Source organism: Amphiura filiformis, chromosome 3, assembly GCF_039555335.1.
Source record: "Amphiura filiformis chromosome 3, Afil_fr2py, whole genome shotgun sequence".
In the NCBI taxonomy this organism is placed as follows: Eukaryota; Metazoa; Echinodermata; class Ophiuroidea; order Amphilepidida; family Amphiuridae; genus Amphiura; species Amphiura filiformis.
In genome coordinates this window covers 60,241,701-60,263,576 of record NC_092630.1, presented here as the reverse complement: position 1 = coordinate 60,263,576, position 21,876 = coordinate 60,241,701, and the positions used below count along the sequence as shown (strand labels likewise).

Below are 21,876 nucleotides of genomic sequence, written 5' to 3'. Positions count from 1 at the left end.
ATTGCACTTCAGTTACATGCTGTATGAAATGAATTTACGGACGGACTAATTTTTTACCAAAAATTACACACTTGCGCTTGGTGAAATTTATGCACCAAAGAAAGTACCAAAGCTTACCAGTGGCTCCGGAACCGGAGCACGCCAATAAATTTGGTGGCTATGGGGAAAGTACCATTGCCCCCCAGCAATAACTTTGGCCAGGTATCATTGCCTCCTCCCCCTCCATATTTAAAATCTTCCGGAGCCTCTGTGTACAATGCAAGTCCATGCATTGATCTAGATTTCAGAAAGACCACATTGATGTGGGTATATCATTCACGAACTCCCCGGTGTGGGAAATCTATTGCCCTGTTAGGTCCCTCATGTTTTGATAAACAATAACATCATCTATTCCCAGTAGATGCTGGGCATATTTTGCCATAGATGCAAACCAAACAGTGGGCTCGTGTGTTTAGCGTTTGCACATCAATGCACGTGCAAACTATGTATTCAATTAATGCGCTATTCCAGTTAGAATACATACCCCCTATGGAAGACATGACCTTTAAGAGGGGGGTGGGGTAGATTTTAAATGGAGTCACCCATTTAGGTAGTCCTATTTAAAATTCACACTGCCTGTGTGGAAGACTAAAGGCATGTCTTCCATAGGAGGTTTATGGATTTCAACAAGAATAGCCCAATCCTTTCCCACCAAATCCCACAAAAATTTTCACATTTGGGGCTCGTTTTAGTTGGACAGGGTGGGAGTGGGTAAAACACAGGACACATTTACCTAAACCATTCGTGTGAGGTTAACATGGTTAAGGGCAACTTAAGGTTACACAAAGAGACGTATAAAAAACGATAAAAGACGTATAAAGTTGTTCTCTAAAACAGAGTTTTCTCAGTAATCAAATATCGTAGCGAGTGAAATGTTGGTGCATTGGATGTAGCTTAACATTTTTGTGTGTGTTATATACAAATTATTAGAATAAATTTGAAAATCCTTCGTTTAAAGCATTTTTACCCACCATGTTCACAAGATCAAAACACGTTCCATGAGGTTTTTTCAAATGTGCGCTCCGTGATAAATCTACACCGAGCGATTGTTTTCTTCTTTTCAGTATTGTATTACAAATCGATCAAAGAAATAATGTTGCCATGGGGAAGAACCAAATACAGTACCGATTAAATTTTAAAAGCCCGCTTTTGGGGAAAAATTTTGGAGAATTTGCTTGAGAAAAAGCTGGTTTGTGAAATTATCGATATCTTGATTACGGGACGTTAATTTAGACATCTGAATACCTACATTATTTCTCAACATTCTGCCAATTGCTATTCCATTTGATTTTCATTCCAAATTGAAGCTAGTTTTGCAAAAAACGAGGTTTTCCTCCATCAGTTCGTTCAAAATTTCAGCGCGGACATGCGTGTTTATTCTAAGAGCCATAATGCGGACGCGATTGTAATCATGTAATTGCATCCAATTATAGTTATATCATCCGCTTTGAGAACAGTCAATTGCGTAAGCTGATCTATGGCGAGTGGATAGAGCGTTGGACTGGGAATCTAATATGAACTATTTTTGTGGGTTCGAGTCTCCGTGTGGCTGAATTTTTTTTTTTTTTTCTCTTTTCTCATTTTTTCTTCCTTTCTTTCCTCTTTTCTTTCTCCCTTTCTTTTTTCTTTTCTTTTTTTTTTTCATTTCTTTCTTTCTTTCTTTCTTTTTCGCTCATTTTCTTTCTCTCTTTCTTTCTCTTTTCACTATTTCTTTATTCTTTCTTGCTCCTTTCTTTTTAGTTTTATTTGATTGATTCGCTGAGTGCAGTGAATCGTGATTGATTGTTTTTCACTTTATATAATTCAGAAATTTGTAGGCCTGCTAAGTCTGTCTTGTTGATTTTCATCCCAAATTCGATTTACAAATAATTGCTTTTTGATATTGTTGTTGTTGCCTACCCTTACATTGTAATCAGGGAATAGCAGCATTGATTTCATCAAAGATATCAAGGCTATAAATTCAAAATCAACACATTTTCCAGGGCGTAGCTTGACGAAGTGCCCCAATCAATTTTAAAATTTATAAAATCCTTGTGAAAATTGCGAAAACGGCTTGTGCCCCCCCGCATCCGAGCTCCGGCACGAGCTAAGCCAAGTTTCATAGCCTTTTCATGTCTTGACCGTGGATCGATATTCTATTGTAAGTAGGCCTACGTCCCGGTATGCTTGTTCATTTTCTGCATGGCTGTTTCTGTTATGAACTTACGCCCCTCTGAAATCAAGCGCATGAAAAACTCTCGGCTAACCTTAAGAAACACAGTTTTGAGTATACAAGCCAACAGATCAAAAAGTTCTTATATAAATAGTCTTTCTGACAAATTTGTATAAATTTATGCTCCATTTGTTTCATCAAAATTAAGTCTTAATATGACATGTCAGTTTATCACATTGATTAATCAATATGATTTTCTTTGTGGTTAGTTTTTGATTGATTTAACTTGTGATTGATTTAAAATGGGACTGAAAAACAATATTTCCTGTACTGGATATAGTAGCGGGATATTTTCAGAGGTTTTTAATTTTGCGCTTTTAGCGGCTAATTTCGGAACCACAAATGAAAAAATGGTGTTAACATGTAACTGTTTGTAATAGCGACTACTACAAGAAACCGTCAAACTGTCCTGAACAGTTCAAATCACAAAAAATGAATGGTGTGAAACTGAAAGTATCTCGTTTTATAGTACTTGAAAACTGTGATTCTTGTATTTGACAACTTGGTGAGATTAAATTGAAACCAGCAAATCTCTTAGAAAATATAATAGAATATATAATCATAGTCTTAAAAAGAAATGATTTGAACATAGCTCTTTAATTAATCTATAAAATCTTCCCTCTTGTCGTCTGTTTTAGATCGATTTCATATAATTAAAAATAATTGTTGAGCAATATTTCCTGTATTTGATATCCTTTTTTCCTGTGTTTGAGAAATTTGAGATTAATTTCAAAAAGCTTAAATCCTATGAAACAGAATATGTGTGTTGTACTCACTTAAAACTGGAAGAAGTGTATTATTTCATTAATTAATCAATAAGTAAACTCCAGGGGTAAGAATTTTTCTTTTGTTGTTAATTTTTGATTGCTTTCATTGAAACAATGTTGAAGAATATCCTGTATATGGTTTTCTTGATTTGCTTACTAATTAAGAACTTGTTGACAATAATTAAGAACTTGTTGACAGAAACTGAAAGATACAGAATATAATTATGACTATTTATAGTCTTTAGAAATTAGAAATATAAACCTACCTTGTCAATTAATTTTTAGATTTGTTATTTGTTAGTTTTTTATTGCATTCATATTTATAAAAAAAAGATGATTGAGAGTGATATTTCCTCTATTTGAGATCATTGTTTTTTTGTATTTCAAAATTTGTTTGAAAACTTGTTGATTTAAAATTAAAAGGGTAAATCTATGAAAGTGCACAGCATAATATGATTATTTTGTAATCTTCAAAATGGGATTGTGGGGGCTGTCAATTTACCTCATTACTTAGAGGTTAATAACTGCGCATCGGTTATTTGGAGGGCATTGTGAAAAATCTAAACATTTTGCCTTTGGAACCGAGGAATATCCCGATATTCCGAGGTCCAAAGCAAAATGTTTAGATTTTTCACAATGCCCGATATATAACCGATGCAAAGTTATTAACCTCATTCATAACCGCTCACTTTGATCTTTTAACTTTACAAAATAACACAAAATTTTCCTCAAAAAAGTTTGTAAAAATAAACAATTCTTACATCTTCCCTTTCCCAAAATCGATCAGGCTAAAACAAAACGACCAATAACAAAAGCGCGTATCAGAATCTGTGCAAATATGGTAGCGCCGCAATCCAAATACGCAGCCAGCTGCCAGCGCAAGCAGTTCGTTGGACGCTGTCTAACACGGCGACGAGAAGTCAATTGTGTGCGACATTGGAACAATTACGCATTTTGCGGTCAATTGTGAGATATTAATGACCTCGATTTGCGTTCAAGCGTTTTCACAGATAATAAAATATGATTGGATCGCACGCATCGCGTTTATTAATGAGGTTATGAATAATTTATAAAAGTGTCCCTTTTGATATTATTTTGCTTTTGATTACTTGCATATAATTAGAACAAATTTCATTTGAGAGCAACATTCCTGTACTTAAGTTTCTTGCTTCCTGTATTTAAGAGAATTAAAATTGTCGAAATATGTGCAAAAATACTAATTAGAACATGAACTTACAAAATTACTTATTATCAGGAAGTCATTATTGTTACGTTTGTTAATACTTGTTGTTACGTCATGTAATTAAAAAAGTACCTGTGAGCAATATTTTATCCCCCCTGTTTTTTAGAAAATGTTGTAGTTTTTTTAAATGGAGAACTTTCATTGAAAAATTAAAAACATACAACCATTTTATTTTCTCTTGCAATGGACAAGTGCCAAATTTCATCCCTAACACAATAATTGGTCACTGTGCCATGTAGAAAGAATCCATAGTCCCTACTTTAGTTTAAAAAATAAATGAGAGGCAATGTATCATTCTATGCCATAGACAAATCTTGTAACATTATTTTTAGCGATCGTCTTTTGCTGTCTTGATTTTTCTTGTGCGCTTGGGATTTGTTTGCGGGAAACCCCGAAATGACATTTGGTGCAGTTATGCTCTGATGAAAACAGGCAGTCACTATTAAACTGAAGACATGATGGCACCATTACCACGTCAAATGCAGGGTTTTTATCATGAAATTTGGAAGTACTTAGTGTTTAACATACTTTACCATTTGCAAAACTTAACAGTAACAAAATGGCTACGAAATTAAAACTATTTTGAAGAAAATTGCACTTTACAAAATTTTGTAGGAGAAAAGAGAATGGATAGTTTGTAATGCATTTTTGTTAGTTGAGCGGCAAACTGTTGATGTTGCTATAAGGGGACTTACATAACAGGTGCATTACTAGGTCTGATTGGAACACTTCTGTGTTTTTTCATATCCTCACATTGAAGCCCATCACCCAAACATTGTTATTCCAAGTTTTGAATTATATCGCTCTAGCAATTAAGATTGTAGGAGCAAACATATGTATCATAGTGGCCCATAGAAACGTACGTGTGACTTCCAGCATGGTAACTACCATTTTTGTTGTTGCAATTTCAGGTACCCGATGACCTGCCAGAAAAATGTGTCGGTTACCCGGGTACAAAATTACCCAAAAATGCCTGCCTTAACCCAAATTTGTATTTTGATGGGGTAAAAGTGGGGATGAGGCTATCAGTCGGATCAAGCACTTTTAATTCTTCATCATAATTTACTCATAAAGATTATATCGGCGCGGTGTAACTCATAAAGATTATGCCGGTGTAATGGCACATGAATACATGATTTATGTAAATGCAGTGATGGAGTTGCTATGGTTTTCTCTTTTGATTTCGTACCGATTAGTTTGTTTTAATGGTCAATTAAGAAAGCAAATTAACAGTTACCAATTAAGGGACTAATGACTCATGACATTTTATACACTTAGTATGATGGCAAATCACTATGTGCAAATGAATATGAAGAAAAGAAGTAAGAGATTTAGTTTGACCAAAGATGCCAAATTAGATGTTATTACTAATATCAGTATTTACAAAATGAAAGAAACAGACAAATGTTCAAACAAATACCAGAAAGATATTTCCAAAATATCTCTGCTATAAGATGAAGAGTTGAGATGCAAAAGGCAAGATATGCCATTTTATAACTTTTTGTGCCACCAACACAATACTAGCTTTTAATTCACACCCTACTTTTTTAAAAAATCCAGTGTACAGGGTGTATCAAAATAATTGGTACCCATCAATTGTCATGTTCATTGAAAAGCCTGCCTCTTACAACATTGGATATTCTTGAAATGTCCAGAATGTATAGTTTATGACATGTTTTACAATTAATCTACAAATTATTTGGATCTTATGTTGAATTTAGATGTGTCAGGCTCATAAATAAAAACTGATGAGTACCAATTATTTTGATACAGCTTGTATATATTGTTTTTTGCATCTGGACCCTTCATGTGTTGTGTAGTGGTGTTGGCATGACCAATAAGATTTGATCAACTCATCTCAGTGTAAGAACTTTGCAATTGGGTGTAAGCAAAAACAAGGAGGAAAAACCAATAAGAAACTCAAGAAAACAGGCAATTTTAAATTTAGTATATCACAACCAGTCAACCACATACTAGAGATAGTGTTTTCAACATTGCAAAGCCTTTGAGCAATAATGGTGATGTGATAACTCAATTTAACCAACATTGGCCCAAGCAAATCAGATCTCATTGCGCTATTATAGTAGAAATCCATACACCCCGTATGGAAGACATGACCTTAATCTGCCACACTGGGGGTGTATATTTCCAATGTAGTCACCCATTCAGGTATCACCAATTTTTAAATTTGCATGGTGTGGAAGATTAAGGTCATGTCTTCCATGTAAGGATTTCAACTGGAATAGCCAATTACATATAGACTAGAACTCCTCACTGCAGCCATTCCAGCGTATACGGTAAGACGATGTGTGACCACAACGAACTCTAATCGCCGGTCAGGCACATGTCTACGTCAGTACAAAGTCATTAGCAGTGTTTAATCGCCTGTTCATAATTCGTTGCAGCATTCTAAGTCATTGTGAAGATGCATGCAGGGGTTGTTTAAATTTAAAGGATGGGTTTAAGACAAGTCTGATAGATTATTATAGAATGTAAATATTGAGAGGAGCTGTCAACCACTGACTCACAAATGTGATGTAGCAGATTAAAAGAGGGGACTATGCGGAAAAGTGCTTGTCAAGATATAGATTAAAATAGAAAAAATAAGGAAAATAATGCGAATTTGGGATGCTTTTTCACTTATAAAATATGAATGCCTTGAACGATTTTAGCAAATGAAGTGTCATTTTAAAGCTTGAAAAATGCTTTCAAAGAAGAAATACTGAAATCAAAATTGACTGCTCTTGCAAAGTCCCCCTTTGATGTGCTGTATCACAAATGTTTGCTTGGTTGTTGAGATGTGTTTAAAAGACCAAAAATGTGACGTGATACTAAAAAAAGTGTTGGTACAACATTTGAAGTAGTGTGTGCTACCGGAAACATGCGATTACGCTTTAAAAATGAGACATCTTCATCGATCATCACATATTATTTATCAAGTACATGATTTGAAAGGTTAAATGTATCAAATCAGTGATAAAATGGATATAACACATAATACTCTCTCCCTGTAACATTTAAAATTGAATTTCAGCTCGATGTTGTCACAGAATAGCTCAAATTTGCCAACAAATTTTAAACAAATTTCTTAAATTCTTCATTACACTCTCAGGTAACTTTTAAAATTTTCCACATTTTCCACTACTCACAAAATTAAAGCATCAGACTTATTTATTAATATTTTATCAAAAATAGAAGTAAAATTGTTAATCGGATGATTGTAATTTCATTCAATAATTGGTAGGCAACAGAACACTTGGCACTGCCGAGTACTGAAGTCCCATGACACCGAAAAACACTTTCCTCAGCAACATGAGAACAGAAAAGAATGAATTAAAAATCACGATTATCAGTTTCTGATCCTTTCTGATCCTGATATTTTGAGTAGTGGAGTGTAAAGTATTTTGAAAATTGTTTATCCAACATATGAAAGCTAATGTGATGATAGATTCTCCTTTAAATATGCACATAGCATCATCCACCCTTAAGGGATTGGATAGCAATGTGTGCACAGTATTTTTTGTGGGACATGCATCAAATTGCATCCTTAATACAACGAATGTCCTTCTGATATCAAATAATTTTGATTTTTGAAATTCGCAATATAATACAATTTTTATGGCAAATTATTAAAAATTTGATATTTGATATCAGAAGGATATTCTTCGTTTTCAGAATGCAATTTGATGTGTCTGATGTGCTATCATGTCCCACAAAAAGTACTGTTCAAATGTTGCTATCCGAGCCCTAAAGGTATCACAATAGTATTAAATGTCCCTATACTTTGTGTACAAAATGGGTTAAGTTTAAGAACTATTCATATTATGCATGGGATAGGCCTATATAATTTAACTGCATCAAGCAAAATGAGAACAACAATGACATCAAAGTTATTTTTGAGTTACGAGATGATTTTCAGCAAAGTTTTCAATTTTAACTAGAGCCTGTTTGTCACATTTTGATGATAAACGCAGACTAGCTTTTAAGTTCTTGTTGTTTCATTTAATTGGGTCACACGTTATTAAAGATATGATGTGCGAGTCAGACAATAATCACCATTAGATAATGTGTAATACAATAAAAGAATCCATTTCGTTTTCAATATTTCATTATGTTATCTTCATTTGTGTTAGCTTTGTGCATTGCACGATCATAAGAACCCTTTTACATATTAATAAATCTTTATACATGGATTATACCCCTTATTCATGATCCGTGCCCCTGGGATATATTGTTCAATAGGATTATGTTGTACAAATCGGTAATAGAAGTGAAAAACACTGCACACACATACACCTGAGAAAAACTCTCAATATTTCTGTAGTTAAAACAAAGTATTCTAGTATACTCCCTTCACAGTGGTGGGGATGGAGTAAGGGGCAAGGGGAATTTTCCCCAAAACTTTCTTTGCCTCTGTCTTTGTCCCCCACTGAGGACAAAATCCCACTATTTTTGGCCAAAATCGCCCAATTTTAGGAATTTTTCCGTCCCCCCCCCCCCCACACACACAAAATCTTGGCACCACCACCATCCCTTCATAACATTACATTATTCATAGTAGAGTGCACCCTGAAGAGGAACATTCCAGTGACATAGATTTACATAGTATTTCAATTGTATAAAAAAACTATGCAGAAACAGTAAGAGATTTTAAAATTCAATGTGCAACATTCAAAATTTTTTCTTGTCATATTCATCAAACTAGCTACTTTCTTATCTTGAGGAAGAGTGGAAAACGAATAGTTGAAACCTAAGACATTCATTCTAACTGGCGCATTCACTGTTGCGGAAAATAAGATAAAACGGGTAATCAGTTGGTATTTCCATATGTGTCATCTGTATGGGAGGACAGGTTCGCAATGTGGTCATACTGCGGCCCGGTTTTGATTATCCCCCGGTACTCCGGTACAATTGGACCTCTTTCTGTATTCCCGTCTCGTCTTACCCGGTTCACCTTGTTGTGTTATAGCTGCATTGCTTTTCACAAGAGCACCTTGAGATCAACTTGGTGGATATAAGTCATGTGTTATAAATCCCTTTATTATTTTTCTGTGTGTGTGCGCCTCCAATCAATTGCAGACAAAGAAATAAATAATTTTGTAAGATATATTATTCTCTCCTATGAAACACCATAGAAAACATGCAAAGTAAAGATGATAAATGTACACTGGCAATAGATATGATTTTTTTTCTCTCTGTATTCATATTAGTTGTACAAAATACTTCGCATGTGATATGAGGAATCGTTTGTGGCATTAACTCTTTCTCTAATAAGCTATTTTTAGGTATTGAACATTTCGTTAGACTCCCATTTCCTCTACTCAAAACTATAGTGGGTAACCATAATGATTTACTCAACAAAAATCAGGTTCCAACTTTTCTTTTTCATCAAACATCCTTTTATGTCAAATGGATGGTAAAATAATACTTCCCCATTAATGGATTTTACATCTTCAAATTTTCTGCAATACCCATTTTTAGCATTTCACAGATATATTTCCACTTTTGGAAAAAATCACATTAATTAAAACAAGCAAACACCTTATTAATGAGATATTGAATGATTATGGTTTTGTTTTTGAAACATGTAGGTCCATATGCGCAAAACAAGTTTAGACCGGGTTTTAACTATGGAGATTAGTTAGATTAGTTAGATATGGAGATTAGGAACATTTTGGTATTTACATACCTATTCCTTATTTTTGTAGAATCTGTTAGAAGAGCAAATACATGTACATGTAGCTTAATATTAGATGACTGCAATTTAATTTTTGTCTTTGCTATTATTTAAAGGAGGAAAAGAAAAGACCCCTCCCTAAGTATAACCTCCATAGTTAGACCAGGTCTTAAAGTTTTTGTGAAAATGACACACACTTGTCAAATCCTGGGCCAAAAAAGAACCTGCTCCATTATTGCGAATTGAATACCTAAGAGGAAGAAGAGCCCAACTCCATCTCCATAACATAATATTTCAAATATTTGTGGAAAAAAGGCCCAACTCCAAAACTATGATTAGATGTACTTGGAAGACTATGGATTTGAGTCCTTCTTTCACATACAAGGAAGAACTGTCTGCTAGCAATAAAATGTTGGGTCATTTTTTGTAAAATGGTGGAGTTGGGCCCATCTTCTACTTAGGTATTCAATTGATTCTAGTCTTCCAATCTAATAAATTCTAAATGTCACAAAAACACTATACCCCTATTCTGTATGAATATAAAAATTCCCATTAATAGAGTTGCTTCTAATGCATACCGCTGACACTTAAGATGGCGGTAAATAAGTTGTAAATTTGGAATGTGCTTGTACTGATGACTTCAAGCTTCACCAAAGGGCTTTTTGTGAAGATTTGATTAAAAATAGTTTTACTTGTAGACAATTTGTTTTAGGTTGTTGCTTTTATTTATGTATTTTTTAATCAAAAACGGTGACAAGTTTTGTTGAGCTGAGGAGCTAGGAAACCCATCAAACTAATAGCGAGTACTACAGGTAAAATTAAATTGGGTAGGTTGATGACTGATAGAAATGAGTCAAGTGGAAGTTTTGTTTTTAATAAAACTGTCAAAATGTTCATGCTTTTTTTAATCAAATGTCTTTTTTTTTAAAGAACATTTAAATTGCTTTATAGGTTTTTTCTTAGGAAATTGGGTATAAGTTGTACACATGACAAACTGTATATTCAATGCATAGTGTGTTATCTTTATTTTAAATGACTTTATGAAGCTCGGGCAAACTAACAAATTGAGAGATCAGGGTTTGAACCCCGGACCTCACAATTACCTATCGAGAGTTCTACCTCTGGACTACCTGAGTTCACAGGTAGTACACAGGTAATCTCACTTATTTTGGTTGATTTTATATGACTCTATGAAGTTCCGGCAAACTGACATAATAAATTGAGAGAGCAAAGAAATCAGGACTCAGCAAGGTTTGAACCCCGGACCTCACAATTACCAGTCAAGAGTTATACCACTGCACTACCGGAGTTCACAGGTGGTACACAGGTAATCTCACTTATCTTGGTTGATTTCAAAGAAGCAACACTTTGTAATTAAGTTACCTTAAAAAGCATTTGGAGCAAAAAATTATGATATTATTGATGATGTTTGCTGTGATGATGATAGTTGATATGATGATAATAATGTGGATGTAATGCCAATGATGATGACTATGATGTCAATTGTGGCATAATCAACAAGTGGGTCTTTCCCACAGAGGATATCATAGATTAATTAACATACAAACCATTGCATAAGAGTAACATAAAAATACACACAAAAAAACTATATAATATAACTATATAATATCAGATCCAGTTTAACAGTTCAGTTTAGGAAATTATTCAAAATTGCAGTCTCAATGTCTTAAGTTTGTCCTCAAAGATAATAATAGTCCACGGGGAGTGAGATCCAGAATTAGGTTCTGATACTGACAGTATTATGTCGCCAGCTTTCTTTTTAGTCTTTGGTTGATAAAGCATTGAAGTTGCTAATGAGTTGGGTAAGACATGTGGAAACCTGAATATCCGGGAAAGGGGGAGTTATACTTTGGAGATAGATAATGATAGTAAAATAGATAATATGGAAACCTATAACAAAGGAAGAATGCATTTCCTGAGTAAATTGTTGGTAAGAATCCACTGATAAGTTATTAGAGCATGTGAGAGAATAATTGAGATGATAAATGGCTGTGTTGGATACTAAACTAAAGGAGGGATATACTAGAGAGATTGATCATCAGAAACTGGTGGCACATTTAAAGCATACATGTATATTGACTTCTCAGTGCCAGAAGTGGGTAGGTGTAATAGCTGCCCTGTGAACATTTGTCAACTTACACACAGTATATTGTACTCATCTACACATGGCATTTACACATGGCAGCTATTGCACTTACCCACTTCTGGCACTGAACAGTTGATATGACAGGGTTTGAGCTCTTGTCACCATTTGATTGTCAAATTAGGTTGAAAAAGTTGGGGGGAAAAGGTTTATAAATAATTTCTTTTAGATTTTGTTGTTGCAGTTTTTGTCACAGTAATTGTCAATTTTGAACAACTAGCACACACAAACTATGCAGTTACTTGTTAAAAAAAGGTTGATGATTTACATCACTTTCAGTGCCATTCCTGGCTTAGAATGGCAATCATAAAGATATGATTTGTTAAATTAATTCTTTGCAAGTTTTGAATTTTTTTTATTTCAAATTCATAACAATGTTGTATCTCAGAGCGCTCTGGTTGTATCTCTTCCTGATCTCAATAGAGACGTAGCACACTGACAGACAATGTTATGACTTGCCAAGTAGGATGTCATACCTAGCATCACCCTGAAAGAAATATTTTGAAACTCTTCCCATCCCAGGTTCTTTGCAGAATTACAAAAGCTTGTGTCGGGCTCGCTGACGAGGAGAGAGCAGGCCCGTAGCCAGGATTTTTTTTTGGGGGGGTGTTGATTTTGAAAAAGTGGACTTTTTCCGGGGGCAATGTTGTGAAAAGTGGACTTTCTTCCCCAAATTTTGACCTTTTTGACCAAAAAAGCGATGTTTTGTATACTTGTGCAAATTTGGGGGGGATAACAGAGCAAATTGCCTGAGAAGGGACCTGAGAGCACAAATGCAGAGGGGCAAAAGTTAACTCCCAGAACCAGACCTCCTAGAAGCCTTGGTCTATGTAATTATTCAACATTGTCTATAAACTAACTTCAGGCCCAATACCTGAATTTCTGCTGTAGCATCCAGCAAATTATAGTGGGTAAACGACGAGCTACCAGAAAATATCAATGAATTAATTGATAAAATCTCTAAATCCTGGTTTATTGCATTATGAACTTGCATCATGGGTAGGAATAAAAGTCTGCTTTACATTGCCCCAATATATATATATTAATAATAAGGCCTTCCTCCTGTGGCTGGCATACCTGCATGTATGTAGAGCGGATGTTGTTCTTGAATAAATATGGATCCCCAAGTTTGTACATTTCAATAAACAGGGAAGAGTTGTACTCATTCTGATCACATTTCAATATATGGGGGCTATTCCAGTTGAAATCTATACACCCCCACTGGAAGACATAACCTTAACCTCCCACACAGGGAGTGTGAATTGCAAATGGGGTTACCTAAATGGGTCACTCCATTTGAAATCTACACCCCCTGTGTGGGAGATTAAGGTCATGTCTTCCATAGGAGGTGTATGGATGCCAACTGGAATGGCCCTTTGTGGTTTTAGGTTGCAACTTCATCATTCTGTCATATCTGCAATGCCATCGGAAAAGGTTACAAACGTGCAATGTAATTATTTAACATTTTGTGCAATTTTATGCCATCAATTTAAATGGGTTAGTTTGTATTCATGATTGGAAACTAAAGTTTGGAAATATATTTAAGTGAAATTTTATCTGTGGGTGTATAGTGTTTTTTTTAAATACACATGTCTCAAGTGGGGGTTAGCTTCATCCAGTAAGAAAATTCAATATTATTTACGAAGAAAAGAACAAGTTTTGATTTTTTTTTATTACTGTGCAACCCAATTTCGCAGCCTGCAGTAAATTACATGGCTGGATGTAGCAATTGTTGCAATTAATGTATCCAGATGTGAGATCTGCCGCATTGGAAGGGGTAATACTCAGTTGTGTATCCCTAATAAATTCAGACAAATGCAATTGTTAACTCTTATCTCTGGTGAACAATCACAAACTTTCAACTCTCGGTGGCTGGGAAAATCCAGGGCCGAGTGACCGAAATGTTCCCGAAAATAGAGTGATTTTTCATGTTTTTGGTGTAAACGTGGGGGCCCGAGCCCCAAGTCACCCCACAGATCATAGTGGAAGGCTGCACACTTAACCTTAGAGATATTGGAGAGGTAGTGATTTCTTCTTACACAAAGGCTTACTTGTATGCATGCACCACATAAATCTTTGCAAAATTTTTTTGTTTGCTCTATCCTGTTGCTATTGCAAGGCCTATAGTTCTGGGATTGTGGCCGTATATAGCTAAGACATAGGGCTTTCACATGGGCTAATCAGGTCATCCCTAACCTTAAAATTGACATCGCTAGGCTGGTCAGAAAAAAATAGGGCGAACACTCCCCGCTCTCCCCTACATACCTTTTACAATTTTCATTTTAGTGCACAAGTTTTTTTTCCATGTTCCTGTAACTTTTTTGTTTTTGTTAGTTGTCAGAGGAAAAATCTGACAATTTGACTGTGAAGACCAGAAAAAAAAGTGGGACTTAAATGTCTAAGACAACAACTTTTTTTTGTCTTGTAATGTTTCATGCTTGTTGAAACACTAGTCAACAATTCTATGAAATGATAGCTCATCATACTACAAACAACTAAATATCTGATATCAATGGGCTTTGGTTTTGTGGGCTGCAGGCCCCTAGGTTTTCTGAAAAATCTTGCAAAATCATCCTATTTTGGGCTCATTTCAGGCATGCAGTTCTACAAAATTTATCCTCCCTTGTTTTCGAAATAGATATAGGTTGTCCACTCAACAAGTGTATTTAATACTACTTGATCAAAACGTGAGAGAAGAATAGACGGCTATAGTTTGTCTCGTCTCAAGTTGAGAGTAACGCCATATTGGATTTCGCAGTGGCAGATTTGAATCAGTGTGTTTACATGGTTGTGTCGTCAGCGTATGGACAAATCACCCTTATAGGTGTGTGACCGTGTGAATACACTCCATGGGATTAGGTTAGCCCACACGATTCGAATCTGCCACTGTGAAATCCAACATAACGTTACTCTCAACTTATCTCTCAACAGGTATCAGGTTCCTCAAACTTGAGCAAGGATAATCATTACAGCTATACTTGTTAATGAAAGTATATTTATATGGAAGTAGAAGTTTCTTAGATACTGTAGAACAATTTTTGTGCCAAATTATTCTGTGAATTTGATAAAAATCCCATTATTTAGTCATTTCATCGGGGAAAATGTAAATTTAGGTTTAATATTTACTATAGATTCAAATGTATATATCAATTCATATTGCAGCCACTTGGTATATTACAGAATCAAGTATGTCGGGAAAGTTTTTAAAATTAAAATATTGACAGAATTCACTTGTATCCAGAAGGAATTCTGGTTGAGATTTTGGGATTTTCTGAAGAATAAATTGCACTATACTCGCATAGTTACACAAACAAAATTGCAATTTCATAGGACAATAACAACCACAGTAGAATTGTTTTTACTATTTATAGAAAAGAACTAAGTTGTTCCACAGGCAGTAAATGTTATTCTATGTGTGTTTGTACAAATTAAGTACAGTAGACAGAAATTCCATCTGTTTCAATTTGTTTTGTAGGCTCCTATTATAGTGCTCACTTAGCGTATTTTGTTTTCAGAAATTATTGCTTGTTGAAGATTTCAAAAGCATTAAGGAATGTTTTGTGTCGAGCCACTGTAATCATGTACTGTTAGGGTATGCTAACAAAAATAACATGGTGTAATTGGTATTCACAAATTATGTAGCGTTGAATATATAGAATGATTTCAAATTAAAGAGATAGAGAGTCTGTTACTTTTTGTCTTTAAGAGTCACAATTATTGTGATGTAATTTGTGTAAGAGTGCTTGGACTTGATGATGTCAAATAATTAAATCACAGGCCCGAGATATTGCCATTAAGTTTCAGAAGGGAGATCATTATTAATCACCCTGAAGCATCTGAAACAGAATAATGACAAAATAATGAGAGAGCTAAGAAGTGGATGCGGAGCGCTACGTGATTGTGATGCAGTAAATTGAATGGACTTTGGAGTTACTTGTCCACATAGGCTAAATATTCCAGACATGTTTTTTGCATGGCCATAATCCAGGGGCATACGTCTATCCATCAAAAGGTCACTTTTATTTGTGAAAATGTTGCCAAGTATGTCTTAATGTGGAACAGTGGAAGAAATATTCTCATAGGGTCCACTGTCTTGATTAAACTATTTCAGAGTAGGACTTAGGGAACAACCCTAAAGATCCATTACTTGTTATGGAGCTGACCCCTCCGTCTCCATCAATAATGAAACTGGCAGTGAGTAAAACTAATCAATATTTTTTTGAAAGGAATAGGAGAAATGTAAGTGAAATTTGTACCCCCCATGAAACTAATTTAATTGGAAATGTCCCCTACTTTATTGGGGAGGAGTAAATCCAATATGTAGATGCAAGCCCGCCTCTTTAAAAAGTCCACATATTTGAAGTCCCACACCATCTGCAATTAAATCCTGTCTACCGGCTAGGCTTTAACCCATGACAATTACTCTATTTTGTACATCTACCTTTTAGCTAAACCTGGTAATTACCACAAAGTTGGAGGAGACTAATCATTATTACCAATCAGCCCAGAGCATCAGAAACTGACTAATGACAAAACATTTGCATGTGGGAGTCAAATTAACAAGCATCATATGGGTCTGTTCTATATCTACCTATCCTACGATGTCGGAGGATGTTAAAAAATGCCGAGGACAACGATACTTTAAGCCACCCATCTCGTACTTCCTTGCAGCTGTACAGAATACAATCTAATTATTCCTCAGCAACAGGAGGTTTATTACACCCCGGAGGAGACTAATCTTGTCTGCTTTCTAAAAATGCCCGTTTAACCAGTTTTACTCCAATTTCTTCCCAATTTACCTTCATCATACTGTCAGTAATGGCATCTTAAGTCCATAAAGTCATATGTTGCCCAAGATATGGTAGCTGTTGAGTTGTAAGGATTTTTTTTTTGTGGTGGATTATTTTCATGAAGAGTTTTGTACTTGCTGCTTGATTAGGAATGTAGGAAAATTATTTTGTGGTGGATTATTTTCCTATAGCATTTTAGGTGTGGAATATGCAGATGCTTCTATACAGAAGCTAATTGCATAACAAATTTTGTTATATTATTAAAGCCATGGTTAAACGCCATTTTAACAAATATTTCCAATAAAAAAGTTTTTCATTTGGCTCTTGTTTATTATACGAATACTTGTTCCTGCAACTCTCTCATTCTTAAAGCATTTTGTTTGATTTGCATATTTGACTCAGTTTTAGGTATCAAAACAATATTGTTAATGTAATAAAAGTTTTTTTGGAAGTCCCACACCATCTGCCATTAAATCCTGTCTACCGGCTAGGCTTTAACCCATGACAATTACTCTATTTTATGCATCTACCTTGTAGCTAAACCTGGTAATTACCACAAAGTTGGAGGAGACTAATCATTATTACCAATCAGCCCAGAGCATCAGAAACTGACTAATGACAAAACATTTGCATGTGGGAGTCAATTAACAAGTAGCATGATGGTTCTGTTCTGTTGCTACTTATCCTACAATGTTGAAGGATGTTAAGAAACGTATAAAAAATGTATAAAAGACGTATAAAGTTGTTCTCTAAAACCGCGTTTTCTCAGCAATCAAATATCGCAGTGAGTCAAATGTTGGTGCATGGATGTATCTTTACATTATTTTTGTGTGTTTATACAAATTTTTAGAATCCGTTTGAAAATCCTTCGTTTAAATCATTTTTACGCACCATGTTCACAAGATCAAAAACGCGTTCCATGCAGTTTTTTTCAAATGTTCGCTCCGTATAAAACCACGCCGAGTGATTGTTTTCTCCTTTTATGTATTGTACTACAAATTGACCAAAGAAATAATGTTGCCATGGGGAAGAACCAAATACAGTACCGATTAAATTGTTATGTTACATTATCGATATCTGGATTGTGGAACGTTAATTTTGATTTCTAACTGCCTACATTATTTCTCAAATGTCTGTCGCTTACTTTACCATTTGAATTTCACTCCAAATTTAAGCTACTTTTGCAAAAAACAAGGTTTTTCACCATCGATACCTCCGACATTTACAGCGGTATTGAGCTTGTTTATCATAAGAGCCTGTTATACACTATTTCATAATAGTCAGTTTGAGATCAATCATTTCTATATGTCTCTCAGTTAAGCTCAATCGGTTAGCGCGTTGGACTCACGCTGGACTATATAATGCTATAGTTTTGAGCTGGGAAACTTTGGTACGTGTTCGAGTCCTGATGTGGTCCATTCCATTTAGTTTATTTTATTTTTCTCTCACTTCTTTCTTTTTTCTTGTTCGTTTCTTTCTTTCTTTCTGACTGCAGCGATTGATTGTTTTGCCCGTTTTTTTTTCATTATATAATTCATTGAATTTTTAGGCCTATACTAGTCTAATAGGCGCGGCCTATGAATATAGGCCCCTATTTTTACAAATTAGTACCGTAATAACAAAATATTGGTTGTTGGTTTTGTTATTGTTGTTGTAGTTATTGTTGTAGGCCTATATATTGCATAATCAGGGTATAAATAGGCCTACTAGGCCTATTATAGCCTATAGAAGCATTGATTTATTTCACGACAGATATCATCCAGGATAATTTTAAAAATTGAAAATTTAGAAAATCCAAATGAAAATTGCCGAAAACGACTGCCCACAATCAACCCCCCCCCATATGGTCCTATCATGGTCGCCCCCTCCCTATCCCTGCAACATATAGGATGACTTACGAGCCGCGGTTTGTCCGTGGCCCTAGTTCAGATTGATACACTATTGTACGTGTGAGTTCATTCTTTTCTGCATGGCTGTTTCCATTATTAACTTGCGCCCCTCTGGAATCAAGCTTTGAAAATCAATTGTATTTAACCTTAAAGCAATTTATACACAATTTTATTGTTTTACACTTTCACTGGGATCACTGAATGTTCCTTTAAAAGCAATTTTAACAAATGTCTCCACTCTCCAATAAATAAAGTTTTTGAGTCGGCTCATGTTTATCATAGATACGGTTACACTACCTTCACCTCTCATGCTTGTTCCTCCACCTCTCATACTTTTGTTTGGTTTCATCTGCATATTTGACTCGGTTTTTGGTCTCAAAACAATATCGTTAATATAATTGAAGTTCACTTGAATTAGAAAGACGACAGAGGAGTATAACGTATGTAAACAACTGACAACATGTCAGAGTTGCAGAGATAGAAAGCAAACAAACGCTAATAGGTACGGTAAACTAGTCGTTGAATTGCAAAACACTCATCCACTTTGTCAAAGAAGTTGACAATTTCATCACCCTTTTAAATAGAATCTTAAACTAGATCTCTCGGTAGTGACAAGAAATTCCCGGGTGGTGAAAAGACTTTACATCGCAATAGCCATGCGTATCTCCAGTCAAGGCGACAGTCAGATTATAGATTTATTAATAAATGTTTTGTTAAGGTTGCTGCGGTTTTGTCATATTTTTGTCATATCTTTTATCATCACAGTTTTGTGAAGGATTTGAAGTAGAATGTGGGTGTTGGGTAGTTTAAATGTGATGGTTATTCTATGTCACATTGAATTCTGTGGTTATGTTCATAAACCATTTAGAAGTGAAAGGTTAAAATGACATGTAAGTTGCAGATTTATTTAGTCTGCATATTTCATATGGTTGAAAATGTGTGGCAGGTAGGGATAATGTGACAACGAGGTTGTCACTCGTAACTTCCTCTGTTATTTAAAGGAGGTTTATTGAATCTTCAGGCTATCTTAATGTAAGGTCTGAGATTAAGAGAATCTTTCTACCTGTTTGAGCCTTAGTGACAATCTTTCTCCAGGGGTGGGGGCTTACCTTTTGGGTACCTCTTGTTGTACAAAAAGGGGGCCATTTTTTCAAACCCAGACTTGCAAAAATATTTTTGGCATATTTTCAGTTGTTTTAGGATGTTCAAACTTGAATGTGCATGAATAAAATTACCAACAAAATTTGCCAGATTTGGAATTCTATTCATCATGAATAATTGGCTGAGTTTTGCACACGAACCCCATACTTGTTAAGCCCTGCAAATGATTAACTACTTTTTTTTGCCATTTAACTGAGGACCCAAAGCTGAGCTCCAAATTAACCGTGACTGTTTCATGACTGTTTACTACCCAACTGAAACCTGACCATACCCATAGCTGGCATATGAGCCATGGTCATCAAGCTATTTTTCCCCGTATTTTTCAGGGGTACGTCCTCGTTCGTAGTCTTAACAAATGCACACACACACAAGAAATCAAACACTAACTATACTAGCAGTGTTGACTTGGTTATGCATCTCAAACTGTCAAGAAGTGGACAATCACTCTAAATGCTTTTACATCATGCTATTTTGTGTGGTGGACAATCACATCAAAGTCTCATAAATCATGACAGGTCTTTTGATTGATGTCCAGTTGGTCCTTGACCGCCTGTCTTACATGCCTATCTGATGTGTAACAGTGATTTAAAAAGCTTGATAAATAGCGCATTCAAAATATGGCGTGATGTAATCGAGGCCAAAAGGCTCTTGTAGGTTCAAATCAATTGTTGATTGAATTTTTTTGCATATATTACAAACTATGATTTTGATGAAATCCCCATAAAAATTTGGAATGCAGTTCTTGAGATAATGAGCATTTACTTTTTGCTCTAAACAATAAACTTAGCTCAATTTTACAAAACTCTGGCTTGTTTTGCGGCGATAACATTGCGCTATTCAATTGAAATCCATACACCCCCTATGGAAGACATGACCTTAATCTTCCACACAGGAGTGTGGATTTCAAATGGACTTACCCAAATTGGGGACTCCATTTGAAATCTACACCCCTGTGTGGGAGATTAAGTTCATGTCTTTTACAGGGGGTGTACAGATTTCAACTTGAATACCTCATCACAAACGTTCTCTTTGCTTGTTTTATTCAATTTCCTGAACATCATCAAATCAAGTCGTTTATCATGTTTGTTTCTTTACAGTGTTTTGAAGAGTTACTACGTATGGGTGTGTGGGATTTTGCGATAAATCTCAGCGGGGCTGACATGCCGATCCGCGATGTGGATGATGTATCTGCTGCATTAGCTTCGGCAAGAGGTATGTACTCGCAAGGACGGTAAAAGTGGACATTTTCGTGCTGCATTTTATTTTCACGCTCCCAAGAAAGAAAACTAGATTTTAATGCTTGAATATATTTGTGTGTGTGTTAATCTTAAAGCTTAAATTTATAAATAAGCGATGAAGTTCAAAATGATGAAGCGTGAAAAATTAATTGCGGGAAGATATCCACTTTCACAATAGTAGCATCTACGGCTGTTATGTTGCAAACACGGAAAATGCAAGTTTGAATATTGTTTGTCACATCCAATAAAAGATTCCTCACAACTTTGTAAATAAATAAAAATCAAATTTCCTTATATATTCTAGAATTTATCTGGTTAGGACTGTTCTCATTTATTGCAGAATGGATTCAGGTTTCTTGGAATAAAACAATGCCCTGGACATGTTTTATACAGATTTATCAGGGCAAAGTATACTGATCGATAGTTTTATGAGGCAAATCGGACAGAGTATTTCCATATGATACCAATCTTTTCTTTCATTGGGCTATTCCATTTAAAATCCACACTACCCCTGTTGAAATTTTTTGAAATATATTCCACAGAGGAGTATGAATTTCAAATAGAATTAACACATTAGACAGCTCTATTTGAATTTCATACACCCTCTTAGAAAGATTCGACCTGAATCTTCCACAGAGGGAGGGCGAGTTTCAAAAATGTGCTTATACCATTTGAAATTCATACTCCCCATGTGGA

General features: G+C 35.2%; 1 protein-coding gene across 2 annotated transcripts in view; it reads left to right on the top strand.

The window, feature by feature from the left end:
• Window positions 1-21,876, top strand: part of LOC140148866 (uncharacterized) — a 180,775-nt gene that overhangs the window by 86,456 nt on the left and 72,443 nt on the right. For both annotated transcript variants that reach the window (XM_072170952.1, XM_072170953.1), the window contains exon 8: window positions 21,040-21,154. In XM_072170952.1, coding sequence (XP_072027053.1) covers window positions 21,040-21,154 — 115 coding nt within the window. The remainder of the gene's footprint in view (window positions 1-21,039; window positions 21,155-21,876) is intronic.